The sequence below is a fragment of the Argopecten irradians genome, chromosome 1 (assembly GCF_041381155.1).
Source record: "Argopecten irradians isolate NY chromosome 1, Ai_NY, whole genome shotgun sequence".
NCBI lineage: Eukaryota > Metazoa > Mollusca > Bivalvia > Pectinida > Pectinidae > Argopecten > Argopecten irradians.
The window spans coordinates 59,727,493-59,749,534 of record NC_091134.1 but is presented as its reverse complement, the minus strand read 5'-3'; the positions used below and the strand labels follow the sequence as shown (position 1 = coordinate 59,749,534).

Sequence of the window (22,042 nt, the reverse complement as noted above, 5' to 3'; positions counted from 1 at the left end):
TAGTATCTCATGATAACCATGTAAGTTTATATTTGGCTTCAAAGTTGGCAAATTATGCAAATATCCCTATTTTTCTGATTTTTTGGGAGTCAAGAAAAACACTTTCCCAAATTTTTATTTGTGGCGACTTTTTTCTTGTATAAAACAAAGTCAGATCTGTATGAAAAACAAAGAAAAAATTCTGTTGCAATTATTTTGGGGTAACACCCTTTCTTTACTGGACTACTGTTTCCCAAACTTCTCTCTCTCTATTTCTTCGATTCATTCTTCTTCTTTGTTTGTTTGTTATTGTCATGTGCCGGTGTCTTAAGTGTAAGTTTGTATGGTTGTATGAAAACGGGTGTGTATGTATGTAATCTATAAGTCATGGTATGAGTCTGTGCGTGTAACTTAGTCTATAAATGTATATGAGAGTTAAACTATTAATTAGTGGAGGGAATACTCATGTATTATAATTTATATAAATTAAGCTTTAAAACGGCCTACTCTTTTTTTGGCAATATAATTAATTTCAAATTCATATGTCTCAATGTAAAACAAATTACATGCATAATATGTGTTAGGAATGAAAGTTGTATCTTGTTTATATGTTATATAACTCTGTCAGATAAAAATTTGGAAAAATAAATACAAAAAAAAAAAAATTGTTACTATTATCTAATTTTATGATACCTTTTATCTTAGACCATGCTTTCTTTCTCTATTACATCAAACAAAGTAACTTCTTTATCTATCTCTCCACAAAGTAGAGAACTGGATATTGATCTACACAAACTGGTGTTCTGTCCTGATATCTAATTAAACAGGTGTACTGTAAGTAATTGATCTATAATCAATTACAGGTCTATTTACCTGAATAGGTGAATTATCCTTCCACACGAGTGCCTCTGAGTTAGAGTTCCACAGTAGACACACTTCCTGTCCCACCCACTCGTCAGGTACGACGATGTCCAGACAGAACCAGTGTGTAGACCAACTGTCAACATATGGAAAAGCTTAATCAATCATTTGTATAAAACTCTGGATATAAAGATAATATTGACCTCAAAATAAAACTTTCTTTTGGGGCCCCAACAGAAACGAGTTATAATATGAAAATATGTGATAGTACATTAGAAACACCTATACAATGTATTTGCTTTTATTTGTTTCATTATAAAAAAGTCCAATAGGCGTCTTAAATGCCATATATTGTGTTTTTTAATCAGATGATGGTGTCTCTTTAATTCCTGTATGAATCTATCTAATGTTTCTACTTGGTGTGTATCAGCTTTGAATATCCCATTGATCTGTATGATGATACTATTGTAAGAGTACTAGACAATATAAAACATACGTTGGTCCAAACGACTGTCCGATCTTTGTTTCTGTATATTTTCCTGCTAAAGCTTCCTCTACAGGGATTCTTCCATCAGCCTCAAAGTGTGATATTGATGCCAATTCTGCTTTCTTAGGATACAATCTGAAAAAGACAATAATAATAAATAAAACCTGTTTTATCACTTTTTTTCTTCAAAATTAACAATTCATAAAACCTATACTAGTGGGCTTGTTCTGATACATAAACAGGATATTAATTGGAAATTTGCTATATGCATGCATCCATAATGTGTTATTGATATGCAATCATATGATAGTTCATTAAACTTTAAGGACAGTTGTTAATATAATTCTTTGAAGGCGACAAAAATAAAAGTTTCATACACACTGTTTGTATAAACATGTAACAGCATATCTGAGTTTATGAGTAAACTTCAGAATCTGATAATAGGGTAAGTTGAAAGTTGTATTGATAGTGCAGTAGGATAGTCATATAGTCACTATATGTTGATGGAACAGCTCTACTAGATCATGAGTATATACAGACATATATATGTATGTATTTGACAACACAACTTTGGACACAAATATAAACTGTAATCTTGTGTACCTGCTTCGGAGATTAATATCAGTGAAATGGTGCTCGGATATAAACTTCTCTGCTCTTTCTAAAGTTGTTCTTTTGTGTTTAATGACAACAGGCTCCATAATGGCTGCTGATCAGGAAAATCTGCAATAAGAAGATCCTTACACATGTATATAAAAATGTCTCTGTTGCTTCATCCTCATACTCATATTATATTCCTATGCAATTTATTTTCAAGAATTACATACAAAGGTTGTAACACACAATTCCTTTATATGGGCTTTCACTTTCAGCTTTGTAGCGGGATTGAACTGGGTCGATCATTGGTGACCAGGTAGCTCAGTCAGTATAGAGCACTCGGGTTCGAATCCCGGTCTGGCCGCTACATTTTCTCCTCTCCTGTTACAGAATTGGCACCCAACTAAATAACCCACGGTGGTGGTGTTTTGAAGGGTCTCGTATGTCTTTGAGGGCGAAGACTTCGAGAAAGGAGGGAGGAGTGTAGTGTTTTTAAAAGTGTTTGTGTTTGGAGCTGTTACAATTTCTTTTGTTAGACTATTCCACCATTTTACTGTTCGGATCGAAAAGCTGTTTCCTCTTTTGTTGGTCTTAAACTGTTGTGGGAAGATCATTTTGGTGTGACTTCGACTACCCCGTCTGTTTCCAAAGTTTTAAGAATATACAAGACTCCTTGTCATAAATATTGTTTGTTATTTTAAACATGTACATACAATCTATGTTTACCTGTGCGATTCACACGTGTTTAAGTCTCTCAGCTTACATTTGCATCATAGTCTCATGAATATACATGATATGTGCTGTTAATAAACCATAAGACAGAAAATAGCGGTGGAGGTGATTTCGTGTACGCCGTCCCCGATACCGTACCCGATCCCCGTACCAGGAATGATGTTTATTACAGATTACTCGACAATAAAACAAGCTACGATAATAATGTTGGTACGGTTAGATTTGGAATTCAATTTTACATCATTGTGTCAAATATCAACGCACAATTTTCTTTATTTTTCTCATAATTGCAAATATTAGTTTTTCAAGAGGTGATTTCTTGTACGCCGCAATCAACCGTGAAATTTCATTAATTTTGGTGCATTCTAACTATTTAAAGGTTTTTCATAATATTTGTTGTATTCTCGTTATCAATTATACACTTATGATTGAAATTGCAAAGGAATTTAAAAGATTACAGTGGTTACATTTGCAAAATCTTGCCTTTATCATGTATCACGGTGATGGCGTACAAGCAGTCTCAAGATACCCGAACCCGTACCACGGGAGCTAACTCTAATATACTTACATACAGTTTTATGTAGAACTTTGCTTATTTAAAATTTTGATAAGTTATATAGAAATCTAATATTTATTTTATTTAAATGTCTTATAATTAAGTATTCATATTTATTGTTAAGGTACATTAATTATAATGAACCATATCTTTTAAAATGATTTAAATGATAGGGTGAAAATTCCCACGCGTACAATGATTAAAGTTACATGGTAATTAGTTGGTTAATGCTACGATGTGTTCAAGCCTGCTTTAACAGTTATAATGGATTACAAGAAGCAAATTATGATACAGACTGTATGAGACAACATCTAGTTAATTGCATTTCAGAAGGGATTTTCTTAAAATTTCCAAAGAAACAAATTAAATCCAGAAAGAAAAAACAAATTCCAAATTTAGTCTTCGACATCTTCATGGATTGTGAGGCAAATGGTTGTCATCTCTCCAATGTTTTCGACGATATGGTTACGTGTAATGCATTTCTGACTATTCCAACTAGCATTTTTCTAGGGATAGCTTTTGTTTGGAAATGTAGCAGATGTATGTACATGTACCTAATCACACTCTTAGTAAAGCAAAACAGCTCGTAAATAACAGTATCAAGTATAAAGACAGAAAGATAAAACATAAATAAATATATCTTTCATTTCAAGAAATTTGATTACACATGTAAACACAAATAATTTGGTTAAATAAATAAAACAATTAAGGATTAACCTATTACTTTGTTACAGATACAGAAACAGTGGCAATATTGCAAAATATTTATAAATTAACGTCAAATAACTTAAGATTGTAATAAGTTAGTTATTGAATAGACAATTAAAAATAAGTAGGACGATATAACAAAAAAATGAAATAAAAATGGACTCAATCATAGTAGCTCCCGTGGTACGGGTTCGGGGATATTGAGACTGCTTGTACGCCATCGCCGTGATAATACATGATAAAGGCAAGATTTCATACGTTTAACTTGTACCCCGGTATATCAATTTCACTATCTAGTTTATCTAAATCATCTATACGGGTTCTGTTTCACTTACATCTATTGGCGGGGCATCGTTTTCCCTCTACAATATTAGACAATCTTTTACGTGACAGGGATAATTTAGACCTAGTATTTTGGGTTTTTTTGAGGACCTATATCTGATATAATTGTGATAGAAAGGGTTTTATATCATTGTTGCATTTATTTGTACAGTATGTATATTTGTTATTGCATTCTTCCAAGTCTTCACTTCAGTGATCTGTTTTATGTATCTTTGACCCAAATTCAGGGGAATACCGTGAGAACAGGTCTTAAATATGGTGTGTTTGCTGTTTAGCAGTCACATTCATCAACCTAGTTGTCCTCATGATCACCCCGATGCTGACTGCTGGCCGGAGTACACGTGTGGTACACGTGGGAGGTGTTTATCAGTCAGTTGAGCCTTGTCTGTATTTAAGCGGAAGTTATATTTAGTGTGTAGGTGGGTTGTTGTAGCAACGGTTTCACCTAAATATGGTGCTCTGTCCGGAGTTACGGTCCGCCTTGAAAATAGAAGAGCTACTGTTTTATCTGGATTAAAAGCAATTCCCCAAGCGTTTGCCCACAAAGTGATTTTTCTAAGATCAGAATTTAAGATATTTGCAGATTCATGTCCGTCTCCCTCTACTAGTGTATATAATGATGTGTCATCAGCAAATAGTTTTACGTTAGAATTTAAATGTTCACTAATATCATTTATGTATAAAAGAAAGTAAAGTTCTACATAAAACTGTATGTAAGTATATTAGAGTTAGCTCCCGTGGTACGGGTTCGGGTATCTTGAGACTGCATGTACGCCATCGCCGTGATACATGATCATTGATAAAGGCAAGATTTTGCATATGTATCAACTGAAATCTTTAAAATTCCTTTGCAATTTCAATCATATGTGTATAATTGATAAGGAGAATACAACAAACATTATGAAAAGCCTTTAAGTAGCTAGTATGCATCAAAATTTCATGAAATTTCACGGTTGATTGCGGCTAGTCCGCTAAACCTGTCTATATAATTAGGCTTTTTTATTTATTTTTTTTGCCTAATATATAGACTATATATTAGGCAAAAAAATTTTAAAAAGCCTAATAATATAGGCAGGTTTAGCGGACTAGATTGCGGCGTACCTCTTGAAAAACTAATATTTGCAATTATGAGAAAAATAAAGAAAATTGTGCGTTGATATTTGTCACAATAGTGTAAAATTGAATTCCAAATCTAACCGTACCAAAATTATTATCGTAGCTTGTTTTATTGTCGAGTAATCTGTAATAAACATCATTCCTGGTACGGGGATCGGGGACGGCGTACACGAAATCACCTCCACCGAAAATAGCTGTAAACGCCGATCGCGATCTACTATCGTTTTACATGCGTGAGAGCCAATCGGATCACCTCGTCATTTTCTCCGAAAGTTCGAAGAAGGGGCGAGGTGTTCCGATTGGCGTGAGAGCACGGAAATGGACACCGTGTATACATCCGCTTTTATGATTTTTTGACGTACTGTATCGTGAATTATCAGTTTGTTTTGAAATTCATTTGTTATGCAATGGCTATGTATTGTTTAATTGCTTCACGAAAATAAAGTGTTCATTGCATGCCAGAACGGCAAACAATTTCTAGCTGCCTATCTTTAAATAGATTTTTAGTAACTCTACTTTCGGTTTGCTAAGTAAATAGTCCCTTCAACATTAAAGTAAAACATAGATATCTCAAAAAAATGATAAACGTTACACTCTATTTCACAATTATTTCCAAAGTATTATTTTTGAGTTTTTATAATGGTATAACCACAATAAAGATGGAGATAAACTGCAATATATATATGCGCAGTATTTACCTGGAACTACTTTCCGATTGCGATGCAACATAAAATGACGTCGTTGAAAATACATTCTGATGTAGCGAATGGGTAGACCTAAAGCATGGAAAACGGTAAGTATCGTTTATTTGGTGTCTTTCATAACTTGTTTTATAACCATCAGTAGGCAATGCTGTTTAGATAGACATGTATACAAATTAAATGTATCATATATGATATATCTATTAGATAGTCTTGCACAAGTCCTGACACATTTTAACTTTTATTATAAGATTTTTTTTATAATAAATAAGAAGTGTCCTTTGCACACATCAAGGATTTATAAGTGAGAAGGATTCGTCACTGTCTCTTTACACTACAAAACACCACGCGAGACGCCTTTGAACCTGGAATGAAAACCATTTTTCTCAGAAAATCTTATCGAGTCAAACGAAACCCCAATGTAAAGTTAATTAAATTACACAATTTAACGTTTAGTACTTGCTTTATGGACGGAAGATTAAGAAGAAATGTCTTAAATTATCATTAAAAATATACGACAGCTCATGAAATGACAGCACGCTTCAGAAAGTAAGAAGCGGCTAAAGACTGGGGTTTCAACATGGATTCTCTGAACACTAGCCGAATTAATACTCTACCACTGAGCTACATGTATCTGGTCACCGATGATCGACCCTAAAGTCCAATCCGGCTACAAATTTTGGCATGGAGAAAATGTAACAGCTATATATAGACTGGGATTCCAACATGGATCCTCTTAACACTAGTCGAGTACTCCCAATGGAGCTACCTCAGGTCACTGATGATCAACTCATTCAAACTCCACTTCAATTTTCTCCCTCCTTTCTCCAAATCTTTGCCGGCCAGATTAGACACAACGTACATTAACAACTCACAATTAATTAAGTTATTATAACATATCCCTTGCTTAATTAGCATACTCCCAATACAAACAGGGAGAAAATGTAGCAGTGAGACTGGAGGTCGAACACCAGACTTTCGAACACCAGCCAAATTTGCTCTATCAATTGAGCTAAAGTATATATTACAGTATATGACCCAATAGGGCCTGGAACGTGCTTTAAAAATTAATGCAAATAAGGGGGCACTTAATTAATAGAAACAAATTTAGACTAGTCTTTCATAAAATTATTGTACCAAGTAAGCCATAAATCAATTTGCAAAAAAAATCTGAATGGAAACAAACGCAGTTTTCATATTTTCAGTGTGCATTTAATTTGAAGTAAGGGAAATTGAAGCCTAAAAAGGGGGGGAGGGGTGCTTACAGGTATGGGGAGGATTAATCGGCTTATTTGGTCGAATATGGTAATACCTGGTCACATAGACCCAATAGCAGAGTCCAATTCTGCAACACATATAAATGTAATTGTAAAAAAAAAAGCAAGTCGGTTAACGGCTTATAAATATGTAAATATAGTTACCATGCAAACTGGAGGTGAACCAAGGACCCTCTGTGACAACAATGTTGATTTGCATTTCATCCAAATGTAGTCTAAGGGCCATGAACTAGCTTCGGGCCAGATGAGCTAAAAATTACGCTAAAAATTAACTTATACTCTAATAATGTAATTGTAGCGTTTTTCCCCGCCGGTCATGGACTGGTGCGGACAGCCACCGCGGTGTGTATATGCGAGTAGCCCTCGTTATAAGTGCCCTTTGTGGTAGCGCCGGACACCCGCCACAATACCCGAGTTGTAGAGAAGAATAGTCGTGGGTCGTCGAGAGAATGAATCCAACACAGTAATAAAGTTTCCTGACTTCTGTATTCAGAATAGCAATCCAAGTACATACGAACGTAGCAACACCTAGCACCTCAAAAATCGAATTCTTGAGAACTCTTTCTCAATCCTCCTTATATACTCAAACCTGTCGTGCAAAGTTTGCCCGATCAGGCAAACGTATCCTTACATGACCTTATGACATAACTTGTAGGATCCTGTCAGAGCAGTTAATTACGTGGATACACATACAAGTAAACATTTAGAAAGTAATTAGGGATGAGTTTATGATGACTGTGGGTAAGGTAGTCAGGGACACTATAAAGGACCCCCAGAGTGGCGAACCTTTCGATCGGCCGTACATTAATTAAGAGGCAATTAATACCGATCAAGCGACAGATCAAGGTAATAAATCATTATTAAGGAATTGTCCAGTGTGTCCCCCTACTAAATTCCCACGGTCAACATGTACATAATTAAGAAGAATACAAAGCAATCGAAATTAGTATAAACCTACAAATACATACATAAAAATGGTACATAATGACATAATGTTAAAACTTTGTATTGACACAAAAATATTATGTTTAAAATAATGCACTTAAAGGCAGTTAGCCAAGGGGAAATCCCTATAAACTGGAGGTCGCTCTGTCATCAACAAAGAAAGAGATCCCAATCTTTATGTATATAATGTTTCTGGTATTTCAGAGGCAGACAATTTTGCAGCTAAAGCAGCCTGGCTGCGGATCCTTCTGAGTGAACCAGAGAAGGAAATTATCACCATGATCAGACAAAATCCAGAACTGGTGTCACAGAAAATATCCTTAAGTAAGTTGTTGAGTCATTTACAATGGATAGCATGCAGTTTATGTTTTAAAGCTTTAATTATTTGAATTCAGTTTCTGCAAACTGGATTAATGTTTCAGATACATTTTTTTTTACCTGAGTGACATAATTAAGATACCATGCACTTTAACATGCCTCTTTTACAGCCATCTAAATGTATTTATGTCCCACACCTAGTATACAGTTTTTAACCAATGGGATATCTTTAAGTCCAGTCCAAACATTTATAGGAGTTATTGCAGTTTGTATTTTATTAAACATATACATTATATAATTTGAGTTCACGTAAAAAGAAATCATCAAATTATATATTATATCAATGAATTAAGATCCAAAGTACAGATTTATGTTGTTTTTTTTCCAGCTTGCTTGGGTCAATTGACTATAAATGAAAGTCCAGAATGTAGATGTTCCCGTCATTTTGAGACATTACAAGGACAAGAAAGTCAGATAACGGAGGATCTTTTAGCAGAGTTCCACACATCATTATTACATGGTGTCTGTCCTCATGTCTGGGGTTTCAACATGGATTCTCTGAACACTAGCCGAATTAATACTCTACCACTGAGCTACATGTATCTGGTCACCGATGATCGACCCTAAAGTCCAATCCGGCTACAAATTTTGGCATGGAGAAAATGTAACAGCTATATATAGACTGGGATTCCAACATGGATCCTCTTAACACTAGTCGAGTACTCCCAATGGAGCTACCTCAGGTCACTGATGATCAACTCATTCAAACTCCACTTCAATTTTCTCCCTCCTTTCTCCAAATCTTTGCCGGCCAGATTAGACACAACGTACATTAACAACTCACAATTAATTAAGTTATTATAACATATCCCTTGCTTAATTAGCATACTCCCAATACAAACAGGGAGAAAATGTAGCAGTCAGACTGGAGGTCGAACACCAGACTTCCGAACACCAGCCAAATTTGCTCTATCAATTGTGCTAAAGTATACATACAGTATTTGACCCAATAGGGCCTGGAACGTGCTTTAAAAATTAATGCAAATAAGGGGGCACTTAATTAATAGAAACAAATTTAGACTAGTCTTTCATAAAATTATTGTACCAAGTAAGCCATAAATCAATTTGCAAAAAAAATCTGAATGGAAACAAATGCAGTTTTTATATTTTTCAGTGTGCATTTAATTTGAAGTAAGGGAAATTGAAGCCTAAAAAGGGGGGGAGGGGTGCTTACAGGTATGGGGAGGATTAATCGGCTTATTTGGTCGAATATGGTAATACCTGGTCACATAGACCCAATAGCAGAGTCCAATTCTGCAACACATATAAATGTAATTGTAAAAAAAAAAGCAAGTCGGTTAACGGCTTATAAATATGTAAATATAGTTACCATGCAAACTGGAGGTGAACCAAGGACCCTCTGTGACAACAATGTTGATTTGCATTTCATCCAAATGTAGTCTAAGGGCCATGAACTAGCTTCGGGCCAGATGAGCTAAAAATTACGCTAAAAATTAACTTATACTCTAATAATGTAATTGTAGCGTTTTTCCCCGCCGGTCATGGACTGGTGCGGACAGCCACCGCGGTGTGTATATGCGAGTAGCCCTCGTTATAAGTGCCCTTTGTGGTAGCGCCGGACACCCGCCACAATACCCGAGTTGTAGAGAAGAATAGTCGTGGGTCGTCGAGAGAATGAATCCAACACAGTAATAAAGTTTCCTGACTTCTGTATTCAGAATAGCAATCCAAGTACATACGAACGTAGCAACACCTAGCACCTCAAAAATCGAATTCTTGAGAACTCTTTCTCAATCCTCCTTATATACTCAAACCTGTCGTGCAAAGTTTGCCCGATCAGGCAAACGTATCCTTACATGACCTTATGACATAACTTGTAGGATCCTGTCAGAGCAGTTAATTACGTGGATACACATACAAGTAAACATTTAGAAAGTAATTAGGGATGAGTTTATGATGACTGTGGGTAAGGTAGTCAGGGACACTATAAAGGACCCCCAGAGTGGCGAACCTTTCGATCGGCCGTACATTAATTAAGAGGCAATTAAAACCAGTCAAGCGACAGATCAAGGTAATAAATCATTATCAAGGAATTGTCCAGTGTGTGTACCCCTACTAAATTCCCACGGTCAACATGTACATAATTAAGAAAATACATAAAAATGGTACATAATGACATAATGTTAAAACTTTGTATTGACACAAAAATATTATGTTTAAAATAATGCACTTAAAGGCAGTTAGCCAAGGGGAAATCCCTATAAACTGGAGGTCGCTCTGTCATCAACAAAGAAAGAGATCCCAATCTTTATGTATATAATGTTTCTGGTATTTCAGAGGCAGACAATTTTGCAGCTAAAGCAGCCTGGCTGCGGATCCTTCTGAGTGAACCAGAGAAGGAAATTATCACCATGATCAGACAAAATCCAGAACTGGTGTCACAGAAAATATCCTTAAGTAAGTTGTTGAGTCATTTACAATGGATAGCATGCAGTTTATGTTTTAAAGCTTTAATTATTTGAATTCAGTTTCTGCAAACTGGATTAATGTTTCAGATACATTTTTTTTTACCTGAGTGACATAATTAAGATACCATGCACTTTAACATGCCTCTTTTACAGCCATCTAAATGTATTTATGTCCCACACCTAGTATACAGTTTTTAACCAATGGGATATCTTTAAGTCCAGTCCAAACATTTATAGGAGTTATTGCAGTTTGTATTTTATTAAACATATGACATTATGTAATTTGAGTTCACGTAAAAAGGAATCATCAAATTATATATTATATCAATGAATTAAGATCCAAAGTACAGATTTATGTTGTTTTTTTCCAGCTTGCTTGGGTCAATTGACTATAAATGAAAGTCCAGAATGTAGATGTTCCCGTCATTTTGAGACATTACAAGGACAAGAAAGTCAGATAACGGAGGATCTTTTAGCAGAGTTCCACACATCATTATTACATGGTGTCTGTCCTCATGTTCTATCCATTCTTAAAAACTATGACGGAACAGAATCTCCATCGACACCTGAAATACCAGACAACATACATGCAATGATAAAAGGGTATTATGAAAAATATAGAAAGTCCACTGGCCCCAGAGATGACATGATGTCATATCTCTCTAACCCCAGCAAAGCTTCTATGAGGTCTCTCATGCTCAAGAGTCTGATCCCATATTCATGCACCGCCAGCATTTCTGCTATTCACATCGCAACTGCTCTCGGCAAGCACAAACTTCTGAAGGAAATTTTGTCCGATAGAGTGACACCTGTTGGCAGCCTGTGTTTCCATTTTGAAACTGGATACCACAGCGCTTCTCCATTTCATATTGCTGTGTTGCATAGACAGTACAAGGCCATCAGTATTCTTGGGAAAAAGTTTCCTCGAATGGCTTGCAACATGGATCGGCACTTTGGTCGTGGAAATATCACCCCATCAACATTGGCAGCGCAAATGAGTGATTTGACTGCCCTACAACGTTTATTGAAATACAAGCCAATTGGTGGTGGGGCTGGCTTAAATTCCCGTGCATTGCTCGCTTCACTAGAAAACCGATCCCTAGACTGTGTCGAGTTCCTTGTCAAGAAAAATCATGCTCGCTTAATAGACAGTAGTATCCTAAACGAAGAAGTGCCCTGCATCTTTGATTTACAGGATTCAGATCGTACCTTTTCACTCCTCAAAGACCTACTGCTTCACCCATCAGGACGGCCATTCCTCAAGCTACTGGTAGACAACACCTGCTTCCCAGTCAACACTATCCTCGCATTCTCCATCCACCTAGGTATCAATTCAATAAGAAGGGGAAATTGTTTATAAGTAAATGTTTGGTCTGTAACATGCTACAGTATTTTATTATATAAAGCCTATGTGCATGCTTGAAAATTTATTTTCTATTATATATACAAAGACTGAAAAAAAAAAGTTTTTTGAAAATCAAAAACCCAAAATTGCAATGCTGAATTTTTTTACTTTTCATGTTTTTATACATGTTTTGTTGTACAGGAACCATTGAGACAACAAAGTATCTACTGGAATCCACAAAAGCAGTGTCCTTGACACGCTCTCCAAAGTTCATGTGCCTGCTGATCATGGCCACCTTAAAGAACTCTCCAGGACATCTGAATGTACTAGTTCGCTACGTTGCGCCGCGATTATTGCTTCTATACACACTGAATTCTCCATTGTATTGGGCTGAAATGTTGCAGTATGAAGAGTGTGAAAATATCTTGGCAAAATCTATATTAGGCATAAAGAGGAAATTTAGGACTGAGATTGAAATAAAACCTCCATTTCCTGCTTTACTTGATGAGTGTATGACACTCCACATTGACCTCCAGGAAACGGTGAGAAGGCTGAAAGGACTTGGACATGACATCAACAGTACTATTGGTGAAGGTTCATCATGCTTGAATGCTGCTACATATTCAGGATCAGTTAAAAAGTATGGAGCGCTAGTTAGTCTTCTGTTAGAACTAGGAGCTGATGTATTTGTTACGACCCAGTATAATAATTTGTCTGAGGTGATGTTATCGCCCCTGCTGTTACGCTTACTCTGGGCTAATGTTGCAATCTGTGGACCATACTCACAAAGTTCTAGACCACGTCAACTTATTGTGCAAAAGGTCAAATTTCCAATGCAATTATTAATACTTCGTACTGCACACACCCTTTGCAAAGATAGCGTTGCACATATGAGAGACATGTTGAAGAGAGACACCACAGAATACAAGGAACTCTCTGAGCACATGAAAGAATATGTTGACAGTCCCCAACCCCTGATGCGCCTGTGCAGGAATACCATTCGAAGAGCAGCAGGAATCCATCTACACAAACTCCTAGAGAGCCAGACATTGCCAAAGAGACTTGTTACTTTTTTGACGCTGAAGGACGAGTTGGAGCCTCACTGGCAAAGCCATGAAAACCTTTTCTGGAGATCTGGCTATTTAATATAATATGTAGCCTGTAGAGTGAGTGTGAAATTTTTTTGTATACCAAGCTTGATGAGAGTTTACACTTGTTTCAAACCTCTTTAAGAATGAACTTCTGATACTGTTGAACAAAACAAAAAGATGTCATTACTGTGTATTTAATGGAACAATGCTTGCTTACAACACAGGTATTTCATTGGTCCCCAGATGTTCGTTAAAACTATGTTTACTGTAAATACGTGAATGCAGTGGCATGCTAATAGAAAATAATGGTAAAATTTAGAACTTAATAGTAAAAAATGCATAGCATAGCTGCTTTTAGGTAAAAAATTGTCATTGACGGACTTAACACTATTGTAATAGTGTCACTGAAATTACATATTTAGTGTTAATTGAGATTTCTTTTATTCTATTTTACAGGTATTAGAAGTTAAGGGAGTTAATTCAAATTATATGGATACCATTATTCACAGGACACAGGAACATGACAGGAGATGGAGTATTTGAACATCAAGGATTGCAATTCCCACCTTGTTAATTCAAGCAATTTTGTTGACAATGCATGTTTATATCAAAGGGATCAGACAGGAATTGCCTCCGATATTGGCTGATCTTCTGATTCTAATTACTAGTACATCTATACTTACTGATCTATTTAAGAATTTCCTTTACATTTATTACCAATATTCCATGTCAAACAGTTGTTTGTAGCATTTTTAAACATTTTTTTTATTTTTTATTTATTTATTTTTTTTAGCACTCAGCTGGGCATTTTTTTTGTATAATTTTCTTTTTATATAGGTTTTTCATCATTGTAATCATTACAAACTATCAACTCGTTAACTCTCACTCTTATATGTACAAGAAATTCACTTAGCCATCTGATTCACACAATAGGTATTACATTAACAAGTATTAACCATATAGGACCATATACCCATTTGTACAAACTCATGCTTGCATCACCATTTATTTATACCAGATTTATATACACACAAACTCTATAAGTTATACAATTGACGCAGTCAATGCAAAACAGTAGTTTTATTCCACACGAAGTAGAAAGTATAGAAAAAGAGCACACACCCATATTCCAAGTACTCATACACCTACTTTCATACACCTACAAGATGCTTTGGTATATAAATTGTATTCATGTAAATCTAAAAAAGGACCAAGGAAAATGCCATAGTGAGAATGTTAAGTAAATTGCAATGTTTTGGAAGAAAGAGTAATTAGATAAAGATGAAAGAAATTTAAGAAAATAAAATGGCAAAAAAAAAAAGGTTAGAAGAAGGGAAAGATAGTTGAAGACAAGATGGTAGCGATGAGAAACAAAAAATGGAAACTGAAGAACAGATATTAATATCTAGTATATATACTTCAGCTTTTGTGGAGGACGCTTTATAAAGAAATTGAATTATGAATAAATAAAATTGGTAGCATAAACAAAGGGGCATAACTGCTATAAAGAAAGAATTAATGGTAAAAGAAAAAATTATAACTATAAAATGCACATTTTTAAAATACATGTATCACAAATTAATAAGTGAATCCCATTTTTTCCATTCTTTATCAGATTTACTCTTATTATTTTCATCCTTACCAAAGGCAATATATTTTTGAATTGTATAGAAGTTGTCTTTTATTATGTTTACAAGAGCATTTATATTCAATGAATTGTGTAAACATCTTGTTCTGTAAATATACTGTTTGATGATTATGATTATTTCATTATCTACTCTGTTACTGGGAAGAAAATTACGATGAAGAATGCCAAAAAGAAAAGATTGTTTGTTTACTGAAAAGGGAATGAAAAGGGCTTCCAATAGTGTATCAAGACTACATAATAATTTTTGCACTTCTTCACACTCCCATAAACATGAGTTATTGATTCTAGTTCAGAGTTACAAAATGTACATAGTGGGGAGACAACTAATCCAATTTTGGATAAAAATGAGTTAGTTGTAAGAATATGATGATTTACTTTATATTGGGACCACTGAAGCTTTGAATTAGTTGTTATACAAAAGGGAAATTGATATATTTTACACCAGGTCATTTTGTCTATGTTGTCAGATGTAGCATTCCACTTTCTGGTGCCGGATGGTATTATATCAGATTTAACAAAAATATTGTAGAAAATTTTTGAACCCTTATTATCCCTAAGAAAAATCTCTAAATTGAGAGGTATGTAGGGATAAAGAAATGTCCTGTATGTGTATTGCATGATGCAATAAATGTTTTACCGCTGCGACAAGACCTTGATACTGTAGAAAATTTGTGTTTACTCGATATATTCTAATAAATTCCTCAAATGTGTAAAACAAGAATTTGTCACTTTCCTTCATTATGTCATTTATAACAAAAATGCTTTTCTGGTAATAATGTTTATAATAGACAGATCTCCCTCCTACCTTGATTTTACTATTATACCAAATAGGAGCTTTCAAAATGTTTTTCTCCTGAACATTCTCAAGGTATTTTGAATTTAATAAATACCAAGATTTGAATACATCAATCCAGAATTTATTTTTAGATTTATCTATACATATCTTAATATATTCCGAGCTACAATGTGCAAGAAGATCTGTGTCAATATAAGTTTTAAGTAAAATCTGCCATTTCTCGATCATTACTCTGATAAATTTTTCTGATCCATGTAAGTTTTAGTGAGTTCAGCTGGGCATTTATTGTGATTATATGGTATACTTTATATCTCATAAAACTTATACTCTTTATATCTCATAAAACTTATACTCTTTATACCCACTGTGAATGTGCTGTATATTTTCATTACGTTAAGACAAATATTACTTTATCAATTGTTATTTACAAAATGTATTTTTATTATCAAATTTTCGTATCATCCTCAAATTCATGTGAGGTCATCTTTATGTATTTCTCTTTTATAGATGTAATTTATCTTTTATAGATGTAATTTATCTTTTATAGATGTAATTTATCCATCAAACATACCACAGATGGACATACTTATTAACTAATACATAATACAACAGAATTCAACAACTGGTTGTGCTCTATCAGCCCATTCTAATCTATTAGACTTAATTATGTCTTCCCTTTAATTTGTCCACTCCTAAAGAATGTATCAAAGGTTTTAAAGAGAAGGCAACTATCAATGCACAGACCAGAATGCCATATTGTAATGTATGGTAAGAAACATTGAACTCTAAATATAATAGAGTTGCCAACAGAATGGTAAAAGTACTAGTATTGGAGATATTTGGTTTGTGTTACTAGTACTGGGTTACTTAAATATATGTACTGTAAAACAATCAACTTTTATTACAATATACATGTATATGAAACGTCTCTGAAAAAATAAACATTTGATATTATAAAGCCTTAATGCAGAGTAAATTTAAGTAGAACATGTTTACATAAGGAATCTCTGGGGACCAAGTACATGTTATTTTACTGTTTGGGAAATAATGAGGGTGATTATTTTTTACATGTCTTTTTTTTAATTTATAATAATATACATGACTTTTTAGGTCACTAATGGTGCTCAAAATGTTTTCCTGAAGTTCTGGGAATCCTATTCTGTATATAAATAGCTATAGTTCTGTGTACTTCTGTGGTAAATAAGTACAGCATGAAACTCATTACTCGTTACTAAAACTGAAAGATATATTGTATATGTAACATATCATATTCAACCCAATAAGCGCCCATGTCCCAATAAGCGCCCCTCCCCCTTTTGAGGCCTTAATGTCAATTTCCCAGACATAAAAAACGACCAAAACTATATAGCTTTGCAATTATTTTGTCCTTTTACACACCTTTTCATTTTAAACGCCCTGGGCTCTTAATGAAATACTTTTTGTTTGTTTATATATTGTATATTGCATAAATTCTTCTTCCAAAAAATAGTTGAAATGTGCAATGAAGGCTTTAATGTTACACAAGAAGAAACCCTTGTTAAATATTGAATAGGGGTAAATGGAAATGAAAAGGGCTAGGAGGCTTTGATAGGATTTGTTTTTAATAATTTACCCCATTATTGGAAATTGACACAGCTAATGGTTACTAATATAAGTGTGTTACATAGCAGTTATTTCTTTGAATCATTTTTAATTTGTTATTAAAGGGACAATGAAGTGAAACTATTTTTCTCATACTGTATTATCTGACTGTTTTAAAGCTATCATCCTTTATTTGTATTACAGTACAGATTGTTATTTTGATTTTCTCCCTTCTAATCCTCCTTTGAACGATACAGAGGTGTCGAGGTCATAAAACGACGTGGGTTAGGTATACATGTAATTACTGTCGATAAATCCCACCTGTCACAAAATTCACATCAAAAGATGACGTCATATTCACAGGAAGGTGAGACTAATTTATAAATTAGTCTTTCTGGAATCTCGATGCCTCTGTATTGCTACAAGTGTACAATATAGCATTGTGTATAAGGTTGTCTTACTTTTGAAAAAAATAAGCCGACAAAATATGGATCACAGTTACAATAGAACTCTGCTGATTATGTATACTAACCAGGAAAAAGCTGTTCAGCATGAGAAATGTAAACTTGAGTCTCTTTGAGAAGAAGCTGTTAACATGCATTTCTCTTACTGCTCTGACTCTTTTCACATCCTTGTTAGTCCCTGATCTTACGCAGTATAACTAGATTTACTCTGATGTGTTCCTCAATACTCAGAACTATACTTTATATATATGCCTGAGCTTTTCTGTGATATTATGGTAGGTACATGTGAACATGTTAATCGCTGTGCTTTAGTAACTGTTAAACTTTTATATGTTGTTATAGAACTAAAATGTACTAAAGTTGGTTAAACTAAAATTACCTGTTCTTTTCTAATCATTCCCATGTGACATGCAAAACGTTAAAGAAAGAACATTCATTGTATAAAAATAAATAGTGAGATGAAGTTTCAGAGAAAGTTTCCCTTTAGTATTTTCCAAGAAAATGCAATAACAATCTTCCATTGCCAAAATCCAAGATGGCTGTTTGTAGACCATCTTGTATCCGGATGGTTCTTAAAATGGAACATCAATAACTAGGCTCCAATGGGAACCTAAAATAATATTTTAGAGATAGTCCTTCAGAAGTTTCTGAGAAATAGCGAAACAACTAACAATAATTCTTCAAGGAGGGATGGAAGGACCACGGACGAAAGACGATTTGAATGGACCACCATCCACCATCATCAGATGGTGGGCTAAAATAATATTTATCCTCTGCAGTGATCTTGTATTCTCTACCCCTTATTATAACTGATTTCTCCCCCTTATTATAACCGGTCTGGAAAAGAAATTTCAGAGGTCTCCTAGTTACTAGTATGTCAAAAGAGATATTATTGGCTCTTGACATTTTTGAACCACTAATACTAACATTAGACATTTAGTCACATAAAAGTGAGGTAGTGTTAATATTGTGGTGCACATTACTTCGTCACTGATCATTAATTAAATGTCCCTTTGTTTTTGGTTTACTTGACAGTTAATCCCAGTTGATATTTTAGCTCATCATTATCAGAAGGTGGGCTATTCAAATCGTTTTTCACCATGATCAAATGATCGTTCTCAACCTGTTCGCCTCTAGGTGTCCATATACGGTAGTATTGTAACAGTTGAATATTACCTGTAAAATTTGTTCTTCGTTGATTGACAAAAACAGGCATGACGACTCTGGCGCCGTATTCTATTGTAAATAGTGCAGACTGTAGAAATGTTTTCCATGACAACCGTCCAAACGTTGTAACACAGAATTCGGTATAGACATGGTAAAAACTTGTCTTCTAGATTTGTTGTCACTTTATGCAAAAGCTGTATTGATCGACAGCTGCAAATATTGCAATTATACAAAATTGGGAGCTAAGTATTGTACCTTTTCGCAATTAAAACTTTTGTTGAATGTTTGATTTGATATTTGCTTATGTGTATGTCTGTATCATCGTCTTGCACTGTCCAGAAGCTGTTGTCGACCTACATACATGATCAGCATTGCCAATGTGTTACATTACGGCTTTAATGACCATAGCGATTAAAGACATCACTACGACTTTGTCATGTCCCTATGAATCCTTATCGTTTCTATGACATCGTTGGTCTTATCAGCAACACTTTAAAAAAAAACAATTATTACGACTTTTCGGACATACAGTATTCAAATGATAAATGTGTACTTTGGTTTTGGTTTTACGTTCTGGAAACGTCCGACTATGCTACCGTATATTATATTTCAAAGTTTCATCGACTTTAGACATCCAAAGAAATAAAAGCACAAAAAGATCAACAAGCAGAAAGATAAAAAGGGCACAAGTGTTCGTATAAAACAATGCATTGGATTGGATGGGGCGGTCGACATAGAGTAGAACTTCACAACACAACGAATCAGAATAAATAAGACAGATATATCAAGATACACAAAATAATGATGTTATGTTTTGGTTCCATTATATGAACACATTCCTGATTTTGCAATATTGGCCTTGTGTTTCTGGCCTAGCCAAAGGTTTGTTGATCTTTTTTGTTTCCATAGTTATTTCCTCTTCTCGTTTATCGTCAAACAATTAGCCTAGGTATTCACACTAACGTACTCTATCTGACATGGAGGAGTTAATTACAAAGATCAGCAGCACAGTGATGTCCGTCATGACTATTGACCCGGGCTTGTTATCACGTTTTAGTTCAATATTCGCGTCAAACCCTCGTCCCATCGCCAAGCCAAACAAACACTCCGCCCTTCTCGGTCTGACGTTAAACTGTTAAATAGGCGGTCATTACTCGGACACACTCACTCGTTGTCCAGGAATTATCTCATATTTAGACCCTTTAAGTGAAGTTTTCGCTCCAGTTTGGACATAACAAGCTGTTAGGGGTCAAATTTTGTCATAAGAGGCTTCCGTGTTTACTGAGGCACTATTGCGCTGATATCACGATGCCAGTATCGTGGGATTATTCGTTCAGCAAAGACGTGTTTGGGATGTATGATAGTAATGTATTTGAATGAGTTTTGTACTTTAATCATTGAACATAGTAAAGCAACTAAACCATGTGGAATAATAGTATGGGGGAGACAAATGTAATTTGGCCGATGGAGTTGAATGTGACAAATTTAACTGCAGAGACAGGGAATTTTTCCCAGGAGGAATATTACTACTACGAACCTCCACCCTATCAGGTTCGTCCCATCGCTGTTGAGATTCCGTTCAAGAGTTACGTATACCCAATACTCGCCATAGTTACCATCCTCGGAAACATTCTGACTGTCTCTGTGTTTATCAAGGAGAGAATGCGGACCGCAACGTCCGCGCTCCTGATATGTTTAGCCGTTTCTGATTCGGTCATATGCTCTGCTCTCCTTCCGAATTTTTTGTACATTTATCCGACGGGAAATTTCAAGACATATGTCTTGTATGATTGGTGTGTGACACTACAAATATTTTCCAATATCTACCGAGTTGCCAGGACATCTTCAAATTGGATCACTGCTGCCATAGGCTTGCAGCGGTACATCATAGTTCGAGTACCGTTCAAAGCCAAACAGATTTGTACAATAAAGTCGTCCTTGATTACATGCTTCTTCATCACCATAGCGTCCATTTTAATACATCTGTTGCAATTCTTGGCTTTAGAAGTTACACCATCGACGCCGTCGACTGCTTTACAGAATGTCACCATGCCTACTGGATGCGTGAAGCAGTTTCCGGTGTGGGTAATCGAGACCTTTCAGGACATGAAGAGAATGGTATGGATGCACTACCTCTTCACTGGGATCTTCAGCAGCCTTCTCCCATGTCTGATGCTCCTAGTCACCACGGTCCTGCTCGTCCTACAACTCAGAAAGAGGCGTAGGAATTTCGGTAAGGATGGCTGCCATGGCGACTCCTCCGATAGGAACACGAGACGGGTGACGAAATTTGTTGTTGCCATCTTGATAGTCTTTCTCCTTGCCGAGTTGCAAGATGCAGTAGCTTTCTTTATTTATGTTTACGAAATTAGCTCGGACAAAGACCGGAAGGTGCTCTCGCGGGAGGTTGATATGACATGGGACACATTCACTGTGCTGATAGCATTACTCAGCTATCATGTCAACTTTTGGATATATCTCCTCATGAGTAAGCAGTTCCGGGTCGTTCTTCGCACGCGATTCTGTCCTAAGAAGGTCTTCTTCGTCAGCAAGAGGGACGATAGACTGACAACAGCCTCGTTCTTGCCAGAGACATCTACCTCACAGGTATCTACTTCACAGAAAAGGGGTTGATACCTTTATCATTGTTGACGCTTTTATTATTAGATACCTTTTTGACACTGTCAAGGTATGTTTAATCAACAAGGACAACCATTTTCGTCAATGAGTATGCATGTGTGTGTCGATGTGTTATTATTGAATATGTCAAATCCTTCTGTTTATTGTAAACTGTTTAGGATGATGTTCAGCATCAAGGAAATAATACAAAGATTATCGCTAC

At 35.3% G+C, this 22,042-nt stretch overlaps 3 protein-coding genes across 3 annotated transcripts in view; 2 read left to right on the top strand and 1 right to left on the bottom strand.

Annotated features, from left to right (window-relative positions):
- The window catches only part of LOC138335925 (alpha-mannosidase 2C1-like), a 36,600-nt gene extending 33,827 nt beyond the window's left edge, over positions 1-2,773 (bottom strand). Inside the window, exons 1-4 of the mRNA XM_069285120.1 lie at positions 2,651-2,773; positions 1,931-2,050; positions 1,337-1,462; positions 853-976 (exon numbers count right to left, since the gene is read on the bottom strand). Of these exons, the coding sequence (XP_069141221.1) occupies positions 853-976; positions 1,337-1,462; positions 1,931-2,028 (348 nt within the window). The 5' untranslated portion in view covers positions 2,029-2,050; positions 2,651-2,773. The remainder of the gene's footprint in view (positions 1-852; positions 977-1,336; positions 1,463-1,930; positions 2,051-2,650) is intronic.
- A 2,874-nt stretch (positions 2,774-5,647) lies between these two features.
- LOC138335917 (uncharacterized) lies at positions 5,648-16,317 on the top strand. Its single transcript, XM_069285107.1, has 5 exons — positions 5,648-6,171; positions 8,506-8,625; positions 11,480-12,433; positions 12,655-13,619; positions 14,001-16,317. Exons 1-4 carry the CDS (start codon positions 6,162-6,164, stop codon positions 13,602-13,604), a joined length of 2,034 nt encoding a protein of 677 aa, XP_069141208.1. The 5' UTR covers positions 5,648-6,161; the 3' UTR covers positions 13,605-13,619; positions 14,001-16,317.
- Positions 16,318-19,751: 3,434 nt separating this feature from the next.
- On the top strand, positions 19,752-22,042 carry LOC138335912 (sex peptide receptor-like). Its single transcript, XM_069285095.1, has one exon. It carries the CDS (start codon positions 20,623-20,625, stop codon positions 21,832-21,834), a length of 1,212 nt encoding a protein of 403 aa, XP_069141196.1. The 5' UTR covers positions 19,752-20,622; the 3' UTR covers positions 21,835-22,042.

Bases quoted from the DNA above. Each gene is read 5' to 3' on its own strand.
- LOC138335917 (XM_069285107.1), top strand. The intron at 8,626-11,479 runs GTAAGTTGTTGA...GTTTTTTTCCAG, and splicing joins GTCACAGAAAATATCCTTAA to CTTGCTTGGGTCAATTGACT. The intron at 12,434-12,654 runs GTATCAATTCAA...TTTGTTGTACAG, and splicing joins CGCATTCTCCATCCACCTAG to GAACCATTGAGACAACAAAG.
- LOC138335912 (XM_069285095.1), top strand. From the start codon at position 20,623: ATGTGGAATAATAGTATGGGGGAGACAAATGTAATTTGGCCGATGGAG.